This window comes from Cebus imitator, unplaced genomic scaffold (genome assembly GCF_001604975.1).
Source record: "Cebus imitator isolate Cc_AM_T3 unplaced genomic scaffold, Cebus_imitator-1.0 Scaffold125, whole genome shotgun sequence".
NCBI classification, from domain to species: domain Eukaryota; kingdom Metazoa; phylum Chordata; class Mammalia; order Primates; family Cebidae; genus Cebus; species Cebus imitator.
This window is the reverse complement of record NW_016107440.1, coordinates 5031363-5057267: the sequence shown is the minus strand read 5'-3', so window position 1 is coordinate 5057267 and position 25905 is coordinate 5031363. Positions and strand designations below refer to the sequence as shown.

At 42.4% G+C, this 25905-nt stretch overlaps 1 protein-coding gene across 2 annotated transcripts in view; it reads right to left on the bottom strand.

Moving 5' to 3' along the window:
• BLK (BLK proto-oncogene, Src family tyrosine kinase) overlaps nt 1-25905 on the bottom strand; it is a 78435-nt gene that overhangs the window by 19416 nt on the left and 33114 nt on the right. Inside the window, exons 2-3 of one of the 2 annotated variants that reach the window (XM_017540469.2) lie at nt 4005-4206; nt 836-887 (exon numbers count right to left, since the gene is read on the bottom strand). In XM_017540469.2, coding sequence (XP_017395958.1) covers nt 836-887; nt 4005-4112 — 160 coding nt within the window. In that variant the 5' untranslated portion in view covers nt 4113-4206. The remainder of the gene's footprint in view (nt 1-835; nt 888-4004; nt 4207-25905) is intronic. The other variant, XM_017540467.2, reaches the window with a different exon arrangement.

Genomic DNA, 25905 nt, shown 5'->3' with positions numbered 1-25905 from the left:
CAGGAAGGCCAAGCTTATTCCCTACGGTATCCAGCAGGCTGGCCCACCAGAGCAGAAGTGGAGTCTGGGGACTGGGCGCAGTGGCTCATGCCTGTAGTCCCAGCACTTTGGGAGGCTGAGATGGGCAGATCACCTGAGATCAGGAGTTTGAGACCAGTCTGACCAACATGGTGAAACCTTGCCTCAACTAAAAACATAACAATTAGCCGGGTATGGTTGTGTGTACCTGTAATCCCAGCTACTTGGGAGGCTGAGGCAGGACAATCACTTGATCCCAGAAGGTGGAGGCTGCAGTGAGCTGAGATCACATCACTGCACTCCAGCATGGGCGACAAGAGCAAGACTCTGTCTCAAAAAAGAAAAAAAATATAAAAAGGTGACGTCTGGGGATCAGGGAGGGGGCATGGGTGGTTAGGTGGTCAGCAGGGGACTGTCGAAGTGGCTGGGAGGGGGAACAAGAGGGCGCCCTCCACGGGGAGTGGACCAGGGCTGGAGGCAAGGGCCTAAGCCACTGCCCAGCCTCTGAGTTTGGGAGTTAGACTCTCTGCAAGCTTGGTGTGTGTCTTCTCTGGGACCCTTGTTTTTGTTCCTGTTTACAGTTTGTAAAGTCTTTCATTTTTTAAAAGTCCCATCCGGGCTCAGGCAAACTAAAGAAATTCATGCTTGGTTCCTGAAGACACCCCCAAGAGGCACGGAGCCTGGGCCCCGCTCAGCCTCCCCTCTGTCTCTTCTCCAGCCCTCAAGCTGCTCCCGACTATTTCCTGTTCCAACTCCACAAGGCTGAAACCTGGGGAGGGCGCCATGGAGACTCAGCTTCCCACAGCGCCCTTCTTACCTTCATCCAGGTGTTCCTCGGGTGGTGGAGGAGTAAGGTGGTTAAAGACAACCTTGGGTAGAGACCAGGCATGAGTTATTTCAGTCCCTGCCACAGGCGCGGGGCCTGGCAGGATGGATGAGGCTGCTGAGCAGGCAGCCAGGTTATCTCCGGGGACCCACTGTGGGAGGAGAGGCAGCCGCGGTGGGGGCTGCACAGGGAAATTCTGAACCCAGGGACCAGCACCACCCTCAGATAGACCCCCGCCCTCTGCTGCCTTCGCCGTGACCGTGTGGGGGACCCCCCAGGGTGGATAGGAGGTAGCTGTGGAGAACGAGGGGAAGTCCAATCACTTGGGCTTAACATTCTGGCTCTACCCCTAAAAGAGCAAACTGAAAATGGGTATTTGTGGACAAGAAAAAATATTTAAGAAGCATATTTCCCCAAAACTCAACAAACATATTCGTAGATGTATATCCTATAAAGAAACGTTTGAGTATGTGTACCAGGAATCGTGTACAAGAGTGCTCCTAGAAAAAATAACAACACAGAAACAATTTTGTTTCTCCTTTTTTTTTTTTGAGATGGAGTCTCACTCTGTTGCCCAGGCTGGAGTACAGTGGTGCAATGTTGGCTCACTGCAATCTCTGCCTCCTGGTGCATGTGGCGTGAGCAGGTTAATGGGTGCGACCCAGGCTGGCTGAGCCAGCCTTTCCCCATGCTGTGTAGGCATGGAGGATGAGGAGGCTGCAGGAGGTCAAAAAGAATTTCAAGAAATTCTCATGCCTCAGCTTCCCGAGTAGCTGGGATTACAGGTGCCCACCACCATGCCCAACTAATTTTTGTATTTTTAGCAGAGATGGGGTTTCACCATGTTGGCCAGGTTGATCTTGAACTCCTGGCCTCAAGTGATCTGCCCTCTTTGGCCTCCCAAAGTGCTGGGATTACAGGCATGAGCCATCATGCCTGGCCAGTAGATAAACAATTTTAAAATGTGGAACTAACCCTCATGACAAAGAATAAACAAATCACAGTATACTCATGCAATAAAATTAATGAGCTCTAGCCACGTGCATCCATGTTGGTATATCTTACATGCATAACACGGAGCCGAAACACCAGTCTCAGAAGCATATGTGATGTTGGATGTAGCTGATTTAAAACTTACAAAATGAAAAATGAAACTAATTATTGTTTAGGGATATATATATATGTGATAATATTAAAAAGCAAAGCCTGGCTAATTTTTGTATTTTTTAGTAGAGATGGGGGGTTTCACCATGTGGGCCAGGCTGGTCTTGAACTCCTGACCTCAGGTGATCCACCAGCCTCGGCCTCCCAAAGTGCCGGGATTACAGGTGTGAGCTACTGCGCCCGGCCCAATATATTTTTTTTAATTCCATATTTATTGAACACAGTTTTGAAGTAGCATTCTGCAAATGCTACGTATGTATGTTTCTATTAAAAATATGAACCCATGAATTAAAGAACACACAGAAGAAGGGCCTTGAGGCAGGAGCTCTGAAGAGCTAGCCCTGGTGACTCCACATAGTGGAATTAAGAGTAATTATAGTTTCTTCCATAATTAATATGTATCATGTGACTTTTTTTTTTTTTTTTTTGAGACGGAGGTTCGCTCTTGTTACCCAGGCTGGAGTGCAATGGCACGATCTCGGCTCACCGCAACCTCCGCCTCCTGGGTTCAGGCAATTCTCCTGCCTCAGCCTCCTGAGTCTCTGGGATTACAGGCACGCGCCACCATGCCCAGCTAATTTTTTGTATTTTTAGTAGAGACAGGGTTTCATCATGTTGACCAGGATAGTCTCGATCTCTTGACCTTGTGATCCACCCGCCTCGGCCTCCCAAAGTGCTGAGATTACAGGCTTGAGCCACCGCGCCCGGCCTCATGTGACTTTTTTAAGTTAAAAAAACTCCAGGTGCTATTACTTATTATCATAAAACTTTGGGGAATTACTCAATCAGTCTAAGTTCAACTTTCCCCATTTGATCAATTATTTATTCAACAAACATCTTACGGTTGTGTGCTGAGCCTGGCATGAAACTGGGACACTGACAGATAAGAGAGCTGGGTTCATCTAGGAAGTGGGATTAGTAATCCCTGTCTCCCCATCAGGCTCCTGCTAAGATAAAGAGGTGACCATGTGGGCATGAGGACAGCGCAGGGGAGAGGGTCCAGCCATGGCTCCCGACTGCCCCAAACCAAAAGGAGGTCACTGGTCAAGGAGTGGGAGGCACACAGAGTCGTCTAAAACGCGCCTTCAGGTCAGGTGCAGTTGCTCACGCCTGTAATCCCAGCACATTGAGAGACCGAGGAGTGCAGACCACCTGAGGTCAGGAGTTCGAGACCAGCCTGGCCAACGTGGTGAAAGTCCATTTCTACTAAAAATACAAAAATTAGCTGGGCATGGTGGCATGTGCCTGTAATTCTAGCTACTCAGGAGGCTGAGCCATGAGAGAGAATCACTTCAACCTGGGAGGCGGAGGTTGCAGTGAGCCAAGGTTGCACCACTGTACTCCAGCCTGGGTGACAGAGCAAGACTGTCTCAAAAAAAAAAAAAAATGCATCTTCAGACATGCAGTAGCCATCAAAGGGCACTAGCAGCTTTACAAAGAAACCAAACTGCACGACTAGGAAGATGCATTCCCCAGCAATAAGACTTTTCACTTGAAATTTCACTTGTTTTTCCTTTGGAAAGTTTTTCTCATTTAAAGTGCCCATGGCATTCCAGTAAAACCTGAGAGCCTGCTTGGGAGGTGAGGACAGGCACCCTCCTGTTTCATGATGCTTATCTCAGGAGAGCAGGTGCTTTGCAATGCCAACGGCAATGCCACGTAGGAGCCAAGGGTCTCCAAGAGCTGCTGGAAAGAAGAGAAGGAGTGGCTGCAGCTAGATACCCGCATGCTCCCTTACGACACCCTCTCCCCAAGCTGACATTTTTAATTCTCTTCCAAGCTGCCCTTGAGGAATGAGCTCTGGCTAAGAATTATTGGGCGCTAACCAGGCCGGGTCCTGTGTATGTTGTATTGCATGGCTCACCTGCTTTCACAGTGCAGATCGTTACATCCCTATTAGGAAGGCACTTTTGCTATACCCATTTTACAGATGTGGACATTAAGGCATAGGAGAAGTAAGTAACCTGCTCTTGGCTGGGGGTGGGGGATCACTCACCAGGGGTGGCAGTGGTGGGGGGGCCTTGTCCTGGGCTCTGGCCTTCAGGGGGCTCCATCGGCCCTTGTCATTCTCCTTGACCTGCCTTTTGCTGCTCACCATCCCCATCCTGTTCGAGGCACACAGCAGACGGAGGATATGAGAGGGCAGGGCCTCAGATCCTCTGCACAGAGGGACTCCCCAGCCCCTTCCGGGAGGCTGACTAGAAAGGTGGGGTGGAAGTGGGAAAGCAAAGACCTCACAGTCAGAACGTGGGTACGAGTAGGGGGTGAGGTGTATACCCATCTTTTTTCAGGGGTCCATAGAGCAGAAAGCACGGCATTTAGCACACAGAAATCATCTGGCTGGAGATAACCACCAGAGACCACTGGGGTGTATCCCGGTCCTCAGGGGACGGGAGCCTGAGCAGGAGGCCATGCGGTATTCTAGAAAGAGCCTATCGACGTGTCTGGGCTCTCTGGGTTTAGTTTTCACATTGTCACGGGCCTTGTCACTTGGGAAAGTGACATTTTCTCTCTGGGCCCATTAGCTCTTTGGTAAACAGCAGGGGCTTTGTTAGAGCATGACCAAGCCTCTCTTGCACTCAGATTTGTGGGGGACACACTACATACATTTACGACAGACTGACAGCACAGACATCGGGGCCCAGCTGCCACTTCACAGTAACATCGGGGGGTCTCCTTAAAGGGAGGAAGTTGTGGTCAGGTTTTTCCCTTCAGTAAAGAATCTTAGGATGGCAGATGCAGGAAAGACCCTTTTGACGCCACCAACACCACCATGTTGTCACCATCCTCATTCCAGGGGTGCTACTTATATATTAAGGAGCTTGCTCAGAGTCACACAACTGGCCGGTGCAGAGCTAGCTGGAGTTGTCTGTTCTGAGACCCCTGTACTCCCGCTGACAGCCTCTTTCCAGAGACGCAGACATCACAGAGAGGAAGCACCCAAGTCCCCACACTTGTCGGAAGGCCGTGCTGTTAGTGGTGATTTCCTTTGGATGTACGCACCATATTTCATCAATTCTAAGATGGACCATTTTCACATTTCATTGTCTCTGAACTGGGAGGCCTCTTACAATGGAGGATGCTTTGCAACATAATTAGTAGCAGCATATTTTTTCTATTTTAATGATAAATTAAATGCTAGCCTTCCTATCAGGGGTGACTTGGATTAAATGAAACACAGTCATGTATTTCTCCCAGAGAGTTGAAAGCACCTTCCTCATGTCATTTCTCCTCAAACCCACTTTGAAAAAGAAAATACTGTAATAATTTTTGATATAGGACGGAAAACCACAGAAGCAAAAACTTCACAAGTGTGTTTTGTAAAGTATGTTTTGCATACAGAACACATAATACTTTACAGTTTTAAGGAATGACACTTTTTACGTAGAAGAATTTCTTTATGTAAGCTCAGATCAGCTTTATGTAAGCTCAGATCACCACCAAGTAAATTATAGTGCCAGGGTTACAAGTATCATTTCGGTTCAGTGATTTAGGGTTTCAGAAGCTTGAATAAGAGATTATGGCTGGGCACAGTGGCTCAGGCCTGTAATCCCAGAACTTTGGGAGGCTGAGGTGGGCAGATCCTTGAGGTCAGGAGTTCGAGACCAGCCTGGCTAACATGGTAAAACCTCATCTCTAGTAAAAATACAAAAGTGGTGGTGTAGGCCTGCAATCCCAGCTACTTGGGATTAGAGGTTATGGGTTTGGCAGGGCACAGTGACTCATGCCTGTAATTCCAGCACTTTGGGAAGCTGAGATGGGCAGATCACTTGAGGTCAGGAGTTGAGACCAGCCTTGCTAACACAGTGAAATCCTGTCTCTAGTAAAAATACAAAAACTGGTGGTACAGGCTTGTAATCCCAGCTAATTGGGAGGCTGAGGCAAGAGAATCACTTGAACGCAGGAAGTGGAGGTTGTAGTGAGCTGAGATTATGCCATTGCGCTCCAGCCTGGGCAACAGAGTGAGACTCCATCTTAAAAAAAAAAAAAAAAAAAAGGAGAGAGAGAGATTCTGGGTTTGTAGTTTGTATTGGGAATGGCTACTGAATTTTACCAGGTGACCATTCAGTATCTATCAATATGATACATTTTCACCTTTAATTTGTCAATGTAATAAATTATGTTGGTAAATTTTCTGTTATTGAAACATCCTTGCATTCCTGGAATAAAAGCTATTTGATTACAGCATATTAGTCTATTCAGCACATGGATGGATTCTTATTTGCTAATTGTTTTGTTTTATTTTATTTGTTTTGAGACAGTGTCTCACTCTGTTACCTAGGCTAGAGTGCAATGGCCTAATCTTGTCTCACTGCAACCTCTGCCTCCCAGTCTAAGGTGATTCTCCCATCTAAGCCTCCCAAGTAGCCAGGATGACAGGCATGTGCTACCATGCCCTACTAATTTTTTGTTATTATTATTTTTTGGTAGAGACAGGGTTTTGCCATGTCACACAGGCTGGTCTCAAACTCCAGAGCTCAAGCTACCCACCCACCTCAGACTCCCAAAGTGCTGAAATTACAGGTGTGAGCCATCATGCTTGGCCCTATTTGTTAATATTGTATTTAGAATCAGAATCTGTATTCCCAAGGGAGATTTGCCTATGAGATATTAGCATTAAGCTGCACTGGCTTTGTAAGGAGTATTGAGGAGCTCTCTCTTTGTTGTCTTACGGTCTTGCGTGGTTTCATAACATTGGGGTTATCTGTTCTTCACAGGCTAAATGGAACTCAGCTGTGAAGCCATCTGTGTCTGGGGCCCTTTCAAATAATAAACCTTTAAAGACATTTCCAATTTCTTCTATAGGAATGATCTATTCTTATTTTTCTCCTCCTTGTGCCATTTTGATGATTTATAGGACATCTTTAATTTCATCTACATTTTCTAATTTGTTGCCATAAAGTTTTATGTAGTATTGTCTGTAATTATTATACTCTGTTCTCTTTTTTTATTGTGATTTTTTCTTCTTCTTAATATAAGTTGGATGTTATTTTAATTAAAATTATAATTCACAATTGGATAAAATCATCTGAAGCTCTACATGACTAAATTAAGTTTTAAACTAGCTTTATAATTATGAAATAGAAGATTGTGGTCAAAGCAGCATGAAATTGGAATAAGGAAAGTAGACAACAATCATCAGAGAAGAATAAAAAACATACAGATTTTGGTGGATACAGGAACTGTATATGTGAAAAAGATTGCATTTTAATTCAATAGAAAATTGATAGTTTATTTTAATAAATGGTATTGGAAAAATGGCTATTTACCTTAAGGAAAATACAATCGATCCCCGACCTCACACCATATTAAAAATAAATTCTAGGTGTACTGATGAAAAAAATAAAAAATTAAAAATTAAAATGTAATTAAAAGAAATGTAAGAAACTGTGTATATAACCCAGAGTTTGGAAACAACTATTAGCAAAGATAGAATAGCCAGAAGCTAAGAGAGAACAAAAAATGTACAAATTCATAAACATTAAAAGTATTAGATGGTATAGGAAACTACTCATGAAGTCTGTAGATAAGCAATAGATTGGGTAAGAGATTGCAAAGCATCAGATAAATGTCTATTCAGAATAAATACGAAGCTCATAAAATATGGACAGGAAGCATATTGTAGCATATAATCCATTCAACAGAAAAATGTGTAAAGATAAGAAATAAGAAGTTAGTGCAACACACATCCAAATAGTAAAGTGTTTACTATAATTATTGTTTCATTTGTTCCTTCCTACTCCATTTCTAGGATTAATCTTCTGAGGGCTGGAATCTTTGTTTTATTCATTGTTGAATCCAAGTTGCTAAACCAATGTCTGACACAGAGCGTGGGCTTAATAAATGTTTATCAGACAAAACATGAAATACTATTGGAAGATGCAGTCTTTTAATTTCTTTTAGAAGTCGATCTTTTAAATACTGTTAAAATAAAAAGGCACACATAGCTTTTGATTTTCAGTCCCACTCTGGACTGTCTCAGATTAACAAAGCATCATTATATAGACATATATGAGGGATGAAAATGTTTGTTGTAGCAATAGTTGGAGCAACAATCCCCCCCACCCCAAAAATCCCACATTAAAAAAACGACGATGTAACTGCTCAGCAATTAAAGAATTGTTGAATACATTTACACTCTACAAATCTCTCAAATATTATACAACTACCAAAAAAAAAAATGTGCTGGAACTTCACCAGTGATGTCAAGAGTAATTTGTATACCATGTTGTGCCATGAGAAAAGCAAGAGCCAAAGAGGTACCGAGGGAATCCCATATCTGCAAACACCGAATAAAAAGAAAAGAACCCCTATTCAGGTGTGTGCATGTGTTTGCATATTACATAGAGAGAGGCTGGGGAGGATGAACATCGAGTTGTTTACTGTGGTTATTGCTAGAGGAGGGAGAGATACAAAACAGAGGTGTAAGGAAAAAAAAAAGCAGACTTAAAAAACTGTGTTTGCTAATGCAAAGCAGGGCCTTTAAAACATATTTTCTAAACGGTGAATACTGTTTTATTTTGGATGACAGGGCTTCATGTGACTTTAACTTTCTTTCTTGTAGTTGTATATTTTTTTGAATTCTTTAATACTAAGCATATATTACTGATGCAAGCAGAAAAATTAAAGGAGGATGTGAGTGATCTGCCTGGCAACAGAGGGGCATGAGGCCTGGAGCCTGCAGATCTTAACAATGACCACTAAGTGGCCAGCCAGGGCTGCCTGAGCCTCAGGCCTTTCCTGGCCTCTCTCAGCCTCCCTGGCTCAACGAAGGGCCAGTGGTCAGCAGCTCCTAGTGCATTCCCCAGACTGGGACTCATACTTCCATATCTGCCTGGGTAACTGGCCTTCTTGCCTTCCTTAGTCCTGCCAGCCATATTGCCATTGACTTTAAGCTTCCTGGCAAAAACCTGTGTCCACTGAAACAACATAATTGAACACTGATTGTTCAATTTATTGAACAAAGAACTGGACAGAAAGTAAAATTCCTAAAATTAAATGACCCCCTACTTACACTTCTATGTCCTTCGACTCCTTAGCAGTGTGTGTGCAAGTGATTTTGCATGGCTCTCATGAGTACCTGGGGTCTCTCTGGGTCCCCCTACTCCACTGGCTCTGACTGGAGACCTGGGTTACTCAGGAGCCCATGTGACAACCAGGGCTGTCACTGGTGCTCTGGCTGCACCCAGCAGTTTCAGGTTGGGTGGAGCCAGGAAGTGCAGATGTCCAGACAGAGGCAAAAGGCGGCACACACCGGCCAGGGCCCCAGGTGGCTTTGCTGCACGGGGGGAAGGCGTGAATCTGTGTATGGTCGTGAGAGAGTGGGAGAAGAAGCACGCACACTATGTGCACGTGTGTGTGTGTGTGTGTGTGTGTGTGTGAGCGAGAGAGTGCACATGCGTGTGAATACACCCATATGTATGTGCTTGAAGATGTATGTTTGTATATATGTGTGTGTGCACGTGTATATGCACGTGCGAGAGAGCATGCTTGTGCACGGTGCGCGTGTGTGGGGATAGCAAGAGGAGCAAGAGGAGGGAAAGGGGAGTTGTTTGTTTCTTTGAAACCAATTCGGCCCTCTGTGCAGGCTTTCACCGATCAATGTTTGCCTGGGGAGGTGCTCAAAGCCTGACACACGGCTTCAGTCAAACAAGGGGTGTGGTAGAGGCAACAACTAAAAATAGAAAAACTAGAAACCCCTTATTTGCACTTGGCTCGCATGTCATGGCTGAAAAGCACTTGACAGATAACGGTTTTTTGCTTTTTTTTTAAATATTAATGACAGCCTCCATAAATTGGTTACATCTATCCTCATTTTCCCACTGAAGAAGGAGAGGCGAGGTGGCTTGCTAAGGTCATGCTGAAGGTGGCAGAGCTGGCAGCTGGAGGGCGTTGCTGTCTCCAGGGACGCTGGAGCCCTCTGCACAAAACAGGTACATGTGTAGCCCTGCCTGAGGCTCTGTGTCCCTTGTGTGGGGGACAGTTCGGATTCCCTGTCCCCCACCGTGGCAAAATAGTTTTGCTATTTTGTACCTGGAAACCTTGCCATGTTACGTGCTGGAAGCTTTGCCTTTCTGACTTAACTTGCCAGACATAGATGGGCAGCATCCAGGTAGAACAGGGGAACCTACTGGCAAAGCTGGGGCTCAGCCTGGGTGTTGCAAACACAGTGCCATGTCAGCTGCCCACGTGAGATCCCATGTGGAGCGTCTCGCCAACGTCCAGGATTCTGTCTTCCCGGTACAAACTGCCAGTGCTATACCCATCTTGTAAATGAAGTACAGCGATTGACCTGTGGCTCTGAATTAAAGCAGCAGCTAAAGAATTTGAGTTAAAATTCATGTTTCGTGCCTCAACTCAGGATAAACTACTGAAATGAGGCTTCCTCACCTTTTCCCCAGTGCCGATCCCTCCACATGTGGACCTGAAACTGCCCCGGTGATGGCTCTCAGCACCTAGGTTCTTCTGTTTATTCAGCCACATTCAGTTGCTGTCAACTGGGAACTACATTAGGCACAGCGGAAGGTTCGGGTGTGAAACAAGGATGGAGCCTGCTCTCACGGGAAAATAAGTAGGTAAGGCATGCACCCGATTCCAACAGTGCAGAGTAGACACAATTATGCAGCAAAAAGAAGCCTGGGTAAAGTGTTTTGTGAGCTCAGCAAAAAGAAATTACTTCCACCTGGGAGAAAACCCTGGCCAGACCTGAGAAGAATGGCTACTATATTATTTTTTATGAAACATTCCAAAATACACTGAAGTCAAGAATATCGGCCAGGTGCAATGGCTCATGTCTGTAATCCTAGAACTTCAGGAGGCTGAGGTGTGCAGATCATATAAGGTCAGGGGTTCGAGACCAGCCTGGCCAACACGGTGAAACATTGTCTCTACTAAAAATACAAAAATTAGCCAGGCATGGTGGCATGCGCCTGCAATCCCAGCTACTGGGGAGGTTGAGGTGGGAGAATCGCTTGAACCCAGGAGGTGGAGGTTGCAGTGAGCCAAGATCACGCCACTGCACTCCAGCCTATGTGATAGAGTGAGACTCTGTCTCAAAACAAACAAAAACGAAACAAAACAAAAAACCCTCTTCTACACTTATCGCCCAGATTCAATAATTACATTTTAAATTGTTTTCTGGGTTGAAATATTTTATATTGTATCATCTTGTTTTCTCTAAATGAATGAAACTTCGAAATGAAAAGAAACCAATGTAGCAAAGCAAGTCATTTCACCACCCTGTGTTCTGCATTTGTTTCTAAAGCAGGGAGTCATTTGCTCACATAATCCCAATGTCATTTTATCACATCTCATAAAACTAGCAATATTTCCATGGTATCATCTAACCATCTAGCCATTGAACCCAATTCAAAATCAAATTTTAACAATGGTCTTAAAAATAGCTTCTTGCTTAGTTTGCCCTACTCAGGATTCAAACAAGGTTCATACATAACTCAACCTCTTACATTTTCTTTAAACAGGAGTCCCTTCTGCTCTGACTTTGGTTAGTTTCAAGCCACTGATTTGTAAAAGCCAGTCCTATAGAATGTTCTGCACTTTGGATTTTGCTTCCTTGTGATGGTTCATCACTTGCTCTTCCCTCTCGTATTTCTTATACACAGAGTTACCTCTGTAGGCTCCGTTAGATTCAAGCTCATCCCCTCTTGGTAGAGATGCTATTGAGGGGGTGATCTGTGCTCCACGTGGTATCCTACCAGGAGGCTCGTGTGTCTACCTGCACCATTGTTACGTTGTGATGCTAACACGGGTCCAGGCTCAGGCACTCCCATTCCTCCACTGACAAGTTCCTCACCAACACTGAAAAGTCCCGTAAGGGGTCACAAAATGGGCGTGCTCTAATTCCATCACTCCTTCCATATTTGTTAGTTGGGATTTGAAAGAGCAAAGGATGAGAAACTGGGAACACCAAAAAATACAAAAACAAAACAAACAAACAAACAACAAACAAAAACCAGGCATACTCCACCAGGGTCGGGTAGTATTTGAGAAATAGGTGTTTTCCCAAAGACATGAAGGTGGAAGACACATTCAGAAACAAAGCTTTTCCATTGCTGGATTGTAGCCTATGTGCTAGAATCATTCACAGTGTCTTGTACAATGCTTTTTTCCCCCTCCCTCCCTTCCTTCCTTCTTTCTTTCTCTCTTCCTCTTTCTTTTTCTTTCTTTTTTTTTGGAGACAGAGTCTTGCTCTGTTGGCCAGACTGAAGTGCAATGGCACAATCTTGGGTCACTGCAGCCTCCAACTCCCAGGTTCAAACAATTCTCCCCCCTCAGCCTCCCAAGTAGCTGACTACAGGCGTGCACCACCATGCCCGGCTATTTCTCTTTCTGTTTTCTCTCTCTCTCCTTCCTTCTTTCCTTTCCTTCCTTCCTTTCCTCTTTCCTGTCTTCTTTCCTTCCTTCCTTCTTCTTTCCCCCTCCCTCCCTCCCTCCCTTCCTTCCTTCCTTCCTTCCTTTCTTCCTTTCTCTGTCCTTGTCACCCAGGCTGGATTGTGGTGGCATGATCATGGCTCACTGCAGCCTTGAACGCATGGGATCAAGTGACCCTTCCATCTCAACTTCCCGAGTAGCTAAGACCACAGGCACATGCCACCATGCCTGGCTAGTTCTTTAAACAATTTTGTGTAGAGATGGGGTTCCCTCATGTTGCCCAGGCTGGTCTTGAAAGCCTGGGCTCAAGCAATCCTCCCGCTTCAGCCTCCCGAAGTGCTGAGATGGATACAGGTGTGAGCCGCCCCATCTGGCCTCCTTGTGCAATACTTTTAAATGCCAGCAGGATGTTTTCCCAGCACAGCACCAGAGCCTGATGGTGAGATGCTGCTCTGTAACACCTGGCTGGCTGTGGAAGGGCCTTGGGCATGTGTGGCTCCTGTAAAGGGGTGACCTAGCAACGCCAACATGTGACTTGTATGCATTTCAGCACAGTTAGGAGAAGAAATCTATGTGGTCATTTAAGTTTTTTAAAGTAAAAAGATGTGCTGTGGAAATTCACCTCCCCCCGCTGTTGTAGTAAAGCTGACAGAAAAGATTTTCAGGTGGTAAAAAGTTTGAGAGTGCTGAGCAGACCTTCAGGAAGGAAGGAAGAATGCATTTTTAGAAAGCTGTGTTAGGTCAGCGGCAGGCACTTGTTTATTGAATAACCTACATTTGATTCTGCTAACAGGGAACCTTGGAATTCATTAAGTAATTCTGGGGACAGATAAAATTCCTTTTTTGGGAACACTGTGAAAATTTATATTTTAAAAAACCTTCACAGTAGTGATTATTAAAATATGTTAGCGGTATGCCAGAATGTCAGTACAACTACAGTTATGTCTTGCAGTGACGAGATTACGGGCCTTAACCTATTTTTCAATTTTTAATTTTTTTCATTGTTTGCATTTTTAAAAATTAAATGAGAAATCAAATCATGGGTTCATTACTTCCTAACGGAGTCAGTTATGATTCTTTGGCACAATAGTTCTGAAACCTGAGTTTGCATTTTAACCAGTGGGGGAGTTTGCAAACTCCTGGCCCTGGTCCCGGCACTCCTGGTATCTGCATTTTTAAGAAATGCCCCAGATGATGCTGATGCAGGCAGATCACGAACCCTACTTCATAGAGACCGTTTCTCCAATTGGCCAAGCTTCTGGAGCACGGCTTGTGACAAGGATTGAAAGGCAGGCCCACCAACACGGGGCGTTACCTCCTCTGAGTCTCCCAAAATACACCTGCAGTTTTACTGCCAGTGATCCTCTTGTCTCTCCATGAAATCAATTATTTCTGTCCTCCATACAAACATTTGTTACATGTTAGTGTATTTTTGCATAGTTTTTTGACAGAGGGAAATAACTTCCCTTTTTTCTAATAACTCACACCTCTGTGGTACTTTCTGTAAGCTAGACAGATCCTCTTCTTCTTCCTCCTCCTCCTTCTTCTCTTCCTTCTCTTTCTCCTCCTCCCCCTCCTCCTTATCTTCCTCCTCATTGTCTGACAGAAGGGAAGAAACTGAAGCATGGAACAGAGATTTGAGCCATGTCTCTGACTTCGAAGCCGTGATCTTTCCCACAGAGGGTCACAGGTATTTTCCCCAGATGCACATCTGGTCACGACTTGAACTTCTCTTAAAAGGCTCTAGCATCATTCAGTCCTTTGGAGTTGCTTCTCCAACGTTTACTCGGCAGAACCAGAGACGGAGCGTGTAAGAAGGGAGTGCGCAGAGAAGCACCTCCATCGGATCTGAAGGTGCAGGAGAACATTTGGACTGAAAATGCCGGTTCTCTTTTATGCTTTCAAACATGATATGGGAAAATGTTAAAGAAAGAAAAAGAAAATAAAAAAGTCTGAGGCCTTTATCATGCTTGGGTTGATTATACTTACTGAGTGGATCTAGAGACATGGATGTCCTGCTGGAGAGGCAGAGATTTAAAATTAACTTATTGACACTGTTTCAGGATTTGCTCATCACATGAAAACACAAATACTAATGTGCCGGCACAGTGCTTAGAACACCTTCTGACTCAAGGTTGGGCGTTATACTATGTGCTTTTCATGTATTATATGTAGCCCTGAAAACAGACATATGCCTTCCCATTTTACGGACAAAGAAACTCAGGCTCCTTGAGGCTTGAGGACTTGCTCAAGGCACAGTAAGTCACAGAACTTGTTACTCAAAAACCAATTTTATCCACAAGTAACTTAACAATGTGCCACAACCAAGTCTGACGCTCTCTAAAGAAACACAATAATATTCAGCACCCACTACTCATATTCAGCATTCACAGTGCCTGTCATCCAATAAAAATTGCCAGGCATGCAAAGAAACAGAAAAACGTGACTCCAAACCAGGAGAAAATTTAACTGATAGGAACAGAAGCAGAAATTGCACACATTTTTTAATTAGTAGACTACGGCATTAAAACGGAAATGACAAATTATATAAACTGGTTCAAATGAAGAACTGAAAGCAATAAGGCAATGAAAAGAGAAAATGAAGACATAAAAAAATCAAGTGGGTCTGCTAGAGACAGAAAATACAACATCTGAAATTAAGAAAAAAGAGAGGCCAAAAGTGGTGGCTCATACCTGTAATCCAAGCACTTTGGGATGCTGAGGCAGGAGGATCACTTGACCTCAGGACTTCAAGACCAACGGCTAACATGGTGAAAGCCTGTGTCTACTCAAAATATAAAAAAAATTAGCTGGGCATGGTGGTGAGCACCTGTAATCCCAGCTACTAGGGAGCCTGAAGCAGGAGAATTGCTTGAACCCAGGAGGCAGAGGTTGCATTGAGCTGAGACCACACTACTGCACTCTAGCCTGGACAACAGAGCGAGACTCTGTCTCAAATAAATAAATAAATATTTAAAATTTTTATAAAAGGAAAAAGAACATGGCCAGGTGCAGTGGCTCATGCCTATAATCCCAGCACTTTGGAAGGCCAAAGTAGATGGATTACTTGAGGTCAAGAGTTTGAGACCAGCCTGGCCAACATGGTGAAACCCCATCTCTATTAAAAATGCAAAAATTAGCTTAGTGTGGTGGCGGGCACCTTAATCCCAGCTACTCAGGAGGCTGAGGCAGGAGATTCACTTGAACTCGAGAGGCAGAGGTTGCAGTGAGCCAAGATCATGCCACTGCACTCCAGCCTGGGCAACAGGGAAAGACACTGTCTCAAAAAAACCAATAACCAAAAACCAAAAAAACAACTTTAGATGGGATAAATGGCACATTAAGCACTGCACAAGGAAGGTCAGTGAGCTTGGAGTCAGAGCAATTGAAACCACTCACAGTGAAGCACAGAGAGAAAAAGGTGAACAGCAACAACAGAGCATCAGTGAGTGGGGAGAAAGTAGCATGTGGTCAAAAAACATGTAATTGGGCTACCAGAAAGACTATGAACATAAAACTTAAAGAAACCAAAAATGGAAATTCCAAATTTGGTGAAAACTATAGACCTGAAGATTCAAGAATATCAACCACAAGTATGAGGAAAGCCACACCAAGGTACATTATAATAATATTGCTGAAAACCAACGATAACTAAAAATAATCGTAAACGCTGCTTTAAGGAGGTACATTATAGTTTTAGAAGAAAACATAGAAAGAAATCTTTGTGACCCTGGTGTCACAAAGGATATAAAGAATATCAGTAACAAGAATGCAAATATGATCTTCTATTCCTTAGAAGAGATCATTCCCTTAGAATAGATTATAAACTACAAAAAAATTGATAAATTAGACTTTTCAAAGTTAAGAAATTCTGCACTTTAAAAAAACCATTAAGAAAATAAATAGCTAAACCAGAGACTGGCAGAACATTTTTGAAAAACATGTATCTGATATGAGAATATATAATTAGTTTCTCAACTCTATAAAAGAAGCCAAAAATTCAAGTTAACAAACAGTTAAACAAAGAAGACAGCTGAGTGGGAAACACACACATGAACAGGTGTTTGGTATCATCAGTCATTAGGGAAATGGCAACTAAAACCACAGTGAAATGCCACCACACATCCACCCAGATGCTAATATTAGATGATCATACCAAGTGTTGGCAAGGATATGGAAAAACTGGAATGCATACGACGCTGATGGTAAGGTGAAATGAAACAACAACTTTAGGAAATAGTTTGGGAGTTTCTTATCCTGTGACCAAGAGATTTCACTTCTTGTTGCTTATCAAAGAGAAATGAAAACATATGACCACATATATGTTCTTAGCATTGTTACTCATCTTAACTAGCTCCCAGGTAGAAACAACCAAAACGTTCAGTAACTGGAATAATCTTTTTATGACTTTTTGCTTAAAATATTGCTGATTCTTTTGCTTTGTTTTTCAGAGTCAAGAAAACTTCTATTGAGCTATTTACAACTTTTAACAATTAAGCAAAATATACTCCTGTAAACAAAATTTAGAACATATTTCTTTCTCTCTACCTGACTTCTCCAGAATTTGGGAACTATTTGTGAGTATTTTTAACATATGGGAATATAGTTATTTGAGTAAGTTCAATAGGAATTGGTTTTCTTTTGTAGCAAGACACAATTGGAGATGCTGGTTATTTTACCAAAGCTTTGACTGGGACAACGTGTTTTCAGACTGCTTTAGAAATGGAGGTTGACCTTTGAACTGCTGAAAGCCCCTTGGAGAAACTGGCCTCATACCTTGTCCTGTTTAGGATTCCTGACCTCTGGCAAATAAAGAATATCACTTTCTGACAGTCCCAGGAACTCCAACATAAACTTCTTGGGACCTCAAGAAGAAAGGAATTCACCCAATTCATACAACTATCTGCAGGCATAAATAAACCCTTAGCTGGGCTCAAGAGGCTTTTAAAAGTTCTAATCTGAGATTCCTTATGAAAAAAATTCCAGAAAAGACAGTTAGAAAAAAAAAAGCCTATATGGCCAATAATTATTCTTGCTGCACTTTATGTAAATAATTAGGCAAAATATAATAAGGCAAACTTATTTTGCAAATGAATGGGTCTTGTCGTTAATAAACTGTAGAGAGAAAAATTATGTTTCAAAACAGCTACAACACACCTATTAGATTCCAGTCTCATCCATTGTTTTTGAGTCTCTGCTGATGACCCCATATTTGATTGGCTTTCAGGGTCATTCACCTAGATTCCTTAAGGGTTCAGGTCAGTTCTACTGACTTCAGGAGTTCAGGGACTCCTGAAACTAGGACTTTGGAAAACATTCCTGCAAAACTGTAACTGAGACAGTGAAAGAGATCTAACCTAACCAACTCCATCTTGCTTCTAACCTCCCAGCTGTACTTGTTCATTCCCGGGCATAGGCTAAACCAACTTCAAGAGAAACTTAGTTTATAATTTGTAGGTTAAAACAAAGACAATAACAGCCCCTTCCCAAAAGAAACCTCCTTCTTTCCTGGGAACTAGACTGCCTTTGTAGGACTAACAAATTAGCCACAGGATTAGAAATTATGATTTAGGAGTCATGCAGCTAGAGGCTACAGGATTCTGATCTTCTCACCAAACTGCTCCTCAGATCAGTGCTTGGGATATTTTGCAGACCCTGCACTTGATGGATCAACTGGCACCACCCAGATTGATAAACTGGCTCATCTGATCTGTGGCCCCCACCCAGGAACTTACTCAACGCAGGAAGACAGCTTCGACTCCCTAGGATTTTATCTCTGACCCAAACAGTCAGCACTCTAGACCCACTGGCTTCCTCCACTCACCAAATTATCCTTAAAAACTCTGATCCCCAAATGCTTCGGAGGCTGATTTGAGTAATAATAAAACTCCAGTCTCCCACACAGTAATTCTCTGTGTGAATTACTCTCTTTCTCTATTGCAATTCCCCTGTCTTGATAAATTGGCTCTGTCTAGGCAGTGGGCAAGGTGAACCCACTGGGTGATTCACACTTTCACTCTTTATGTTAGGGCTAATTATTATTATTTTAAATTTTAAGTTCTGGGGTACATGTACAGAATGTGCAGGGTTGTTAAATAGGTAAATGTGTGCCATGGTGGCTTGCTGCACCTATCAGCCCATCACTTAGGTATTAAGCCCAGCATACATCAGCTGTTTTTCCTGTTGCTCTTCCTCTGCCTCCCCAACAGGCCCCCGTGTGTGTTATTCCTCTCCCTGTGTCCATGCCTTCTCATTGTTCAGCTCCTATTTATAAGTAAGAACATACAGTGTATGGTTTTCTGTTCCTGTGTTAGTTTGCTGAGGATAATGGCTTCTACCTCCATCGACATCCCTGCAAAGGACATACTCTCATTCCTTTTTATGGCTCATTATTTTTCTTCAAATGCTGCATTAAAGCTGTGGATAAGAGCACTAATGTTTCTGCTCTACACATCTTGGACCCCCCAACCAGTTACCTGTGAATACATACAGACAGCTGCAAGTTGCTTCCACTCTTTCTACCCTGAGGGCAACCCCTGCCCCAATTACACCCCCTGTCAGCAGGAAGAAGTGAGAGCAGCCATCAGCCTTTTCCTATCTCCATAGCTCACACATACCTCAGGACTGAGGTATGCTGAAGCCCAAGTGTGTGTGAGGGGGATTGAAACCACCTTTGCAAAATTATGACAGCAAGATAATCTGACATGGCTGACTATCTTGCTTCTGACCTCCAAGGTCTCCTTGGTCATTTCTGGGCATAGGTCAAAGTAACTTTGAAAGAAATTTAGTTCATAGTTTAACTCAGAAGCAAGGATGATCATCAGATTCTGTGGCTCACACCTGTAATCCCAGCACTTCTGGAGAACAAGGTGGGCAGATCACTTGAGCTCAGGAGTTTGAGACCAACCTGGACAACATAGCAAGACCCCATCTCTACACAAAGTACGAAAATTAGCGGGGCATGGTGGCATGCCCCATGCCCCCATTGGGGGCCTGAGTTGGGAGGATCACCTGAGCCTGGGAGGCAGAGATTGCAGTGAGCTGAGATTATGCCACTGCCCTCCAGCCTGGGTAACAGAGTAAGACTCTGTCTCAAAGAAAAAGCAAGGATAATAATAGTCTGTCCCTAAAACTAACCCCTTCTTGCTCAGGGACCAAAAATCACTCTTGTAAGACTAATGAAAGGCCACAAGAATAGGATTATGAAGGGACCTGAATTCTGCTAAAATGTAGACATAGTTTCTAAAATGTAGGCAGTTTCTGTAATCCCTTACTGCTCAGGAGTCATGTGGCCAGGGATCACACGATTTTTGACTTCCCCAATTGCTCCTGTAGATAACATCACTATTGTAGAACCTAAGATTGGTCTTTTGAAAATTTTTTTACTCCCAGACTTGTGCATTCTGGTAACCGATGGACCCCACCCAAACTCATGACTCATGACTCAACTGGTCCTGCGGTCCCACCCAAAGTAGGACTCACTCATGAGGGCCATTTTCCACACCCCTATGATTTCATTTATAAGCAATCAACAGCATCCATTCTCTATTCCCCTGCCCACCAAATTGTCCGTAAAAGTCCTGACCTTCATGCCCTTGGGGAGACTGATTTGAGTGACAACTCCAGTTCTCCCATGTGGGCTAGGCCTGTGTCAATTAAACTCTTTCTCTACTGAAAAATAAAAAATTCTAGATAAGGCAAAGCTATGGTTCTAGAAAGCAGATCAGTGGTTGGAGGTAGCATAAGGGGTATGAAGGAAAGGGGCTAAAGGAAACTCATTGGGGTGGTGGAAATATTTTCCATTTTGATTGTGGCAGAGTTTACATGAGTGTTTATATTACCAAAAATGCATACTTGTGCCCCAAATGGGTGAATTTTATGGAATGTTATTTACACATCCTTAGAGGTGACTTTTTAAAAAGAACATTTGCAAGTCATTGAAGGGTGTTGAGTTTTGTACAGCCTTTGGTGTATTGAGTTTTGTAAGCTGGTAGAAAAAGCTTATTCCTGTCTAGACATCCACATTAAGCCTCAAAACCAACGAATGGCTCCTTTGCAAACATGCATACACAGGGAAAAATACAGGACACTAGGATGTCCTCTAGCAAACTAAAAATAAAGCATTTAAGAAAGAGAACAACATGAGTTATAACAAATAAGGATAGCTGATTATGACCCCCCAAAACATAAAAGAAAATAAAAGAGACTTCATAAAACTTTGATATTGGGGAAATTCTCCCTTAAATGGCAAATTTTAAAGACATAGTACCAGATGGCCTTTTCTATGTATTCAATTATCTTACTTGATTCTACAGAACAAAATTTACATAATTATATTATTGTAATGCCTGATTTTCAATTGAAAAAGTTTTGAATATTAATGTATTGATGAAACACAGTAAAATTATATAAGAACTGAACAGGACAGAATATATATAAATATATATATTTACAAATATATATATACACACACACATATATAGATACGTATATATATTTGAGACAGAGTCTTGCTTTGTCACCCAGGCTGGAGTGCAGTGGCACAATCTCAGCTCACTGCAGCCTCCGCCTTCTGGGTTCATGTAATCCTCCTGCCTCAGCCTCCCTCCGTAGTACATTTTGCTACTACGGGCATGCACCACGACACCCAGCTAATTTTGTGTTATTAGAGATGGGGCTTCACCATGCTGCCCAGGCTGGTTTGAACTTCTGATTTCAGGTGATCCACCCGCCTTGGCATCCCAAAGTGCTGAGATTACAGGTGTGAGCCACCTCGCTGGCCAGAATATAAATATGATAAGCCTTAATATGTAAAAATAATAGAATAACAAAAAGTAGGATGTGAAGTTGAAAGCAGCGGTGGCGGGCAGGTGTCAATTTTTAGATACTGTCTATAGCTAATGAGTTGAGATGTAAACATTTAAATATATTATTTTAAGTCATAAAGCCAGTCACTAGAAGGATAAGGAATAACTGATAAAAATCCAGGAAGTGGAGAGGGAGGTGTGCAGGTGAAAGCCAGGTAGGAAAGAGATAGCATGATGAGGTGCGTTCTGCTTCTGTTGGTATATTTAGCCAGAGATATTGACATTAGTATTTCTTGAAGTTGTACCTGCAATGGAAAGGATGTTTAAAAACAACAGCTGCGGCCAGGCGCGGTGGCTCATGCCTGTAATCCTAGCACTTCAGGGGGCCAAGGCAGGTGGATCACCTGAGGACAGGAGTTCGAGACCAGCCTGGCCAATATGGTGAAACCCCGTCTCTACTAAAAATACAAAAATCAGCTGGGCGTGGTGGTGGGTGCCTGTAATCCCAGCTACTCGGGAGGCTGAGGCAGGAGAATCGCTTGAACCAGGGATGCAGAGGTTACAGTGAGCTGAGATCCTGCCACTATACTCCAGCCTGGGTGACAGTCCGAGACTCTATGTCTCAGAAAAAATCACAAAAAACAAAAGTTGCTCCATCGTCTGCCTCTGAGGAAGGCACATCAGTGGTGGCAGGGGAGGTGAACTTTGAGTTTTTAGTTTAAAGCTTTTCTGACTGTTCACATTTTTGAAAATAATACTCATGGATAACTTGTATAATAATAAAATCTAGTTAAGCAAATGGATAGATAGGTAAGTAAATTAGTAAAAGGATAAAAAAGATCTGAACCGGCAAAGAAAAATGCCCGGGACGTGTTACTGTTACGTAAAAGAGTACATTACAGAATCTTCTGTATGATCCGATCCTGGTTGTGTGAAATTTTAAAAAAGGAGTCTATTAACACATTTGCAGATGAAAAGAAAATGCCTGGAAATTTTTGGTAAAACTCAAACTGCAAACTGTGGGACTTCTGGGGAATGAAATTCACAAAGGGATGAGAGCACTTTACATTTTGTTTTAAGTACCTCTGAAGGATTTGGGTTAAACACAAAGTAACAAACTCATGTTGTCTAAATACCTTTTTAAGATGTGATATTAAAAACAGACAAGCTATTACTTAAAGCAAACACGTCTGTGTGCTGCTGAGCAACGTTAGAAAAGGCGAGGGTCAGGACGAAAGAGGTGACAGAACCTTCTTCTTTCAGTGCCAAATCCATGCAGGGAGGGTTGAGCCTTTTAGGAATCACATTAAATACGCTTTCCCCTTCACACAATCAATTTGCCTTTAATATAGGAAATTCAGAAAATAGAGAGAAAGATAAAAATTAACTACAACACCATCATCCACAGAGAGCCACTCTGAACATTCGTGATATGTAATTTTCCACGGCCATTTCTGTTTAAAAAGCGAAACGGGATCATTATCTACATCCTGTTTTATGACCTGCTTTTAGCAGCGAGTATCACGGTCATCTTTTCCTGTCGTTCCTGTTTTGTCTGCAGCAACCTGTGAGGGGCTGTCGGCATCTGATCGTGAGGTTTAATGAACTGCTGTCATTTCCCCCAATGCCACATGCCCCAGTTGTTTCCATTTTTTCAAGATAATAAACATGCTGCAAAAATGTCCTTTGCTCATGTCCTTTATCTTTGCTCATATCTTCCCTTAATTTTTGTTGAGGTTATAAATCCCGGCCAGCACGGTGACTCATGCCTGTAATCCCAGCACTCTGAGAAGCCGAGGCAGGTGGATCACCTGAGGTCGGGAGTTCAAGACCAGCCTAGTCAACATGTTAAAATTCTTTCTCTACTAAATATACAAAAATTAGCCAGGCGTGGTGGTGGGTGCCTGTAATCTCAGCTACTTGGGAAGCTGAGGCAGAAGAATCGCTTGAACCCGGGAAGTGGAGGTTGCAGTGAGCCAAAATCGCACCGTTGCACTCCAGCTTGGGCAACAAGAACGAAACTTCATCTTAAACAAACAAACAAACAAACAAAGCACAAGTGGAATTACTAGGCTAAAGAGGATACATAACCTTTCTTAGTCTTCTGATATATCTTGGCAAATTGTCCTTTAGACTTTCATGCAGCAGTATGGAAGTGTGTATTTCCCTGCACTTTCTCTAAGAAGGATTACCATTCTTTTCATCTTTTCTGAGCTGACTTACAAAAAAGTGGTCTTTTATTTTTCAATTCCATTTTTTATTAAGCAAGTACTGCACACATAGAAAATCAGAAAATTCTCATCTATGCGAAGGAAAAAAATCAGTCACAACCCTACCACTCATGGAAAATCATTGTGAATATTCAGTGTATGCATTTTCAAAGGCGTTACATACACATATACTCTTGGAAAATGGGCCGAACTGTTTATAGTGTGTCATAACTTGGTTATTTCTGTCAGCAGTACAGTATAAATTATATATAAGTAAATATATTTTTGAACCATATTAATAACTACGGGCTATTTTACAAATTTACCGTTAATTTATTGAACCTCTATTGATCAAATAAGTTATTTTCAACCTTTGGCTGTTACAAATAAACCCACAGTAAACGTTCTTGTAAGACATGTATTTAGTTGTCCAATATTTTTAAACTATATTTCCGTAGCTGGAATTATGATGTTCAAGAATAGCACATTTTTAAGGGTCTTGATCCATGCAGCTAAATTAATGTCTATACAGGTAAGACGGTTTACATTCTCATAGTGATGAAGGAAACCATTTCTCTAATCCCTGGGCAATGGCTTATAACAAATTAAAAAAACAACTTCGTCAGTCTGCTGAGTGAAAAGTGATGAAAAACAAAATTAATTTACTTTTCTATTGGTGTTTTTTTGAGATGGAGTCTCATTCTGCTGCCCAGGCTGGAGTGCAGTGGTGTGATCTCAGCTCACTGAAACCTCTGCTTCCTGGTTCAAACGATTCTCCTACATCAGCCTCCCAATTATCTGAGATTACAGACGCACACCACCATGCCCGGCTAATTTTTGTATTTTTAGTAGAGACGGGGTTTCACCATGCTGGCCAGGCTGGTCTCAAACTCCTGACCTCATGATCCACCCGCCTTGGTGTCCCCAAGTGCTGGGATCACAGGCGTGAGCCACCGCGCCCGGCCGATTTTATCATGCACTTACTAGCAACTTGTTTAGACTGTGTTTCTCATATTGTGATTTGATCATCCATGATTTCTACCACTTTTTACATTAAGGTATTTATCATTTTCTCAATGATATGGAAGTCCTCTTTTTATGATAAATATGTTAAATTTGTACATTAATGTCATTAATATAAATATTTTTCTTAATTTAGCTTTTTAACTTTGTAATATTTTTTGTTTTCAAACAGAGTCTTGCTCTGCCATCCAGGCTGGAGTGCAGTGGCATGATCTCAGCTCACTGCAAACTCCATCTCTGGGGTTCAAATGATTCTCCTGCCTTGGCCTCCCAAGTAGCTGGGACTACAGGCACCCACTAGCACACTCGCGAATTTTTGTCTTTAGTAGAGATGGGGTTTGATCAAGTTGGCCAGGCTAGACTCAAACACCTGACCTCAAGTGATCCTCCTGCCTTGGCCTCCCAAAATCCTGGGATTACAGGTGTGAGCCACCACACCGAATGAACTTTGTGTTTCTATTATGTATCACAACATGGTATGTACTATGCACAAAAAACTATTATTTCTACCTAGTCAATTTATTCATCTTTCCTTTGTCGTTCACACTTGCAAATGTCTTCTTCAATCCAAGATGATAGAAATATACAACTATTTTAATTTTTTTACCATTAGCTATGAATATTTTAAATGTATATAAAAAAAGCAGAAAGTAACATGACACTGCTGAGATCAAACAGATATAAATATTTTGGTTCACTTCCTTCCTTCTCTTTCTTTCCTCTCCCTTTTTGTTCCAGATGTGAAGATACAACTACAGATTGGTCATTATTTTCTCCTCTCTTTCTCCTCAAAAGTAATAATTATCATGGAGTTAGTAGGTTTTAACCATGTATGATTTTGAACATTTATGACATGTATAAGCAAACTTAAGCAATATATATTGCTCCTTTGTATGTTTTAAACTTTTAAAAAGTGGCTTCATAATATATGTAACCTTTTTGCAACTTGTTTTTTTTCAAAAATATGTGTTTCTGAGATTTGTTCATTGTAATATATCGATTCCCAATTCTTTTTTTTTCTGTATCCTTTTCTATTAAGTGAATAATCTTCCTTTTTTATTCCCTCATTTTCTAGGGAACACTGTCTCATAATGATAAACAGCATCAGGATGGACATCCTCATACGTTCCCCCTTGTGCATGCATGTGAGAGTTTCTCTGCACAACACAGGGAATTTAGGGATTTAATATTTAGGGATTTAATTTACTTGTGAATTTACAAGGGAGTAGGCTGTGTTCCTTCAGTGGCACTGTGGATTCCCAAAATGCTCCCCAAAGCAATCAAACCCATTTATCATCCACCAGCAATATCTGAGACTTTTCATTTTCCTCATATTCTCACCAAACCTATGTCAGATATCAGTTTTATTAGTGGAATAGATCATAAATGGAATCTTTTTGTTTTATTTGTTTTAATTTGATTATTTTTGAGATGCTCATGGGTTACACGGGTTTTTTTTTTTTTT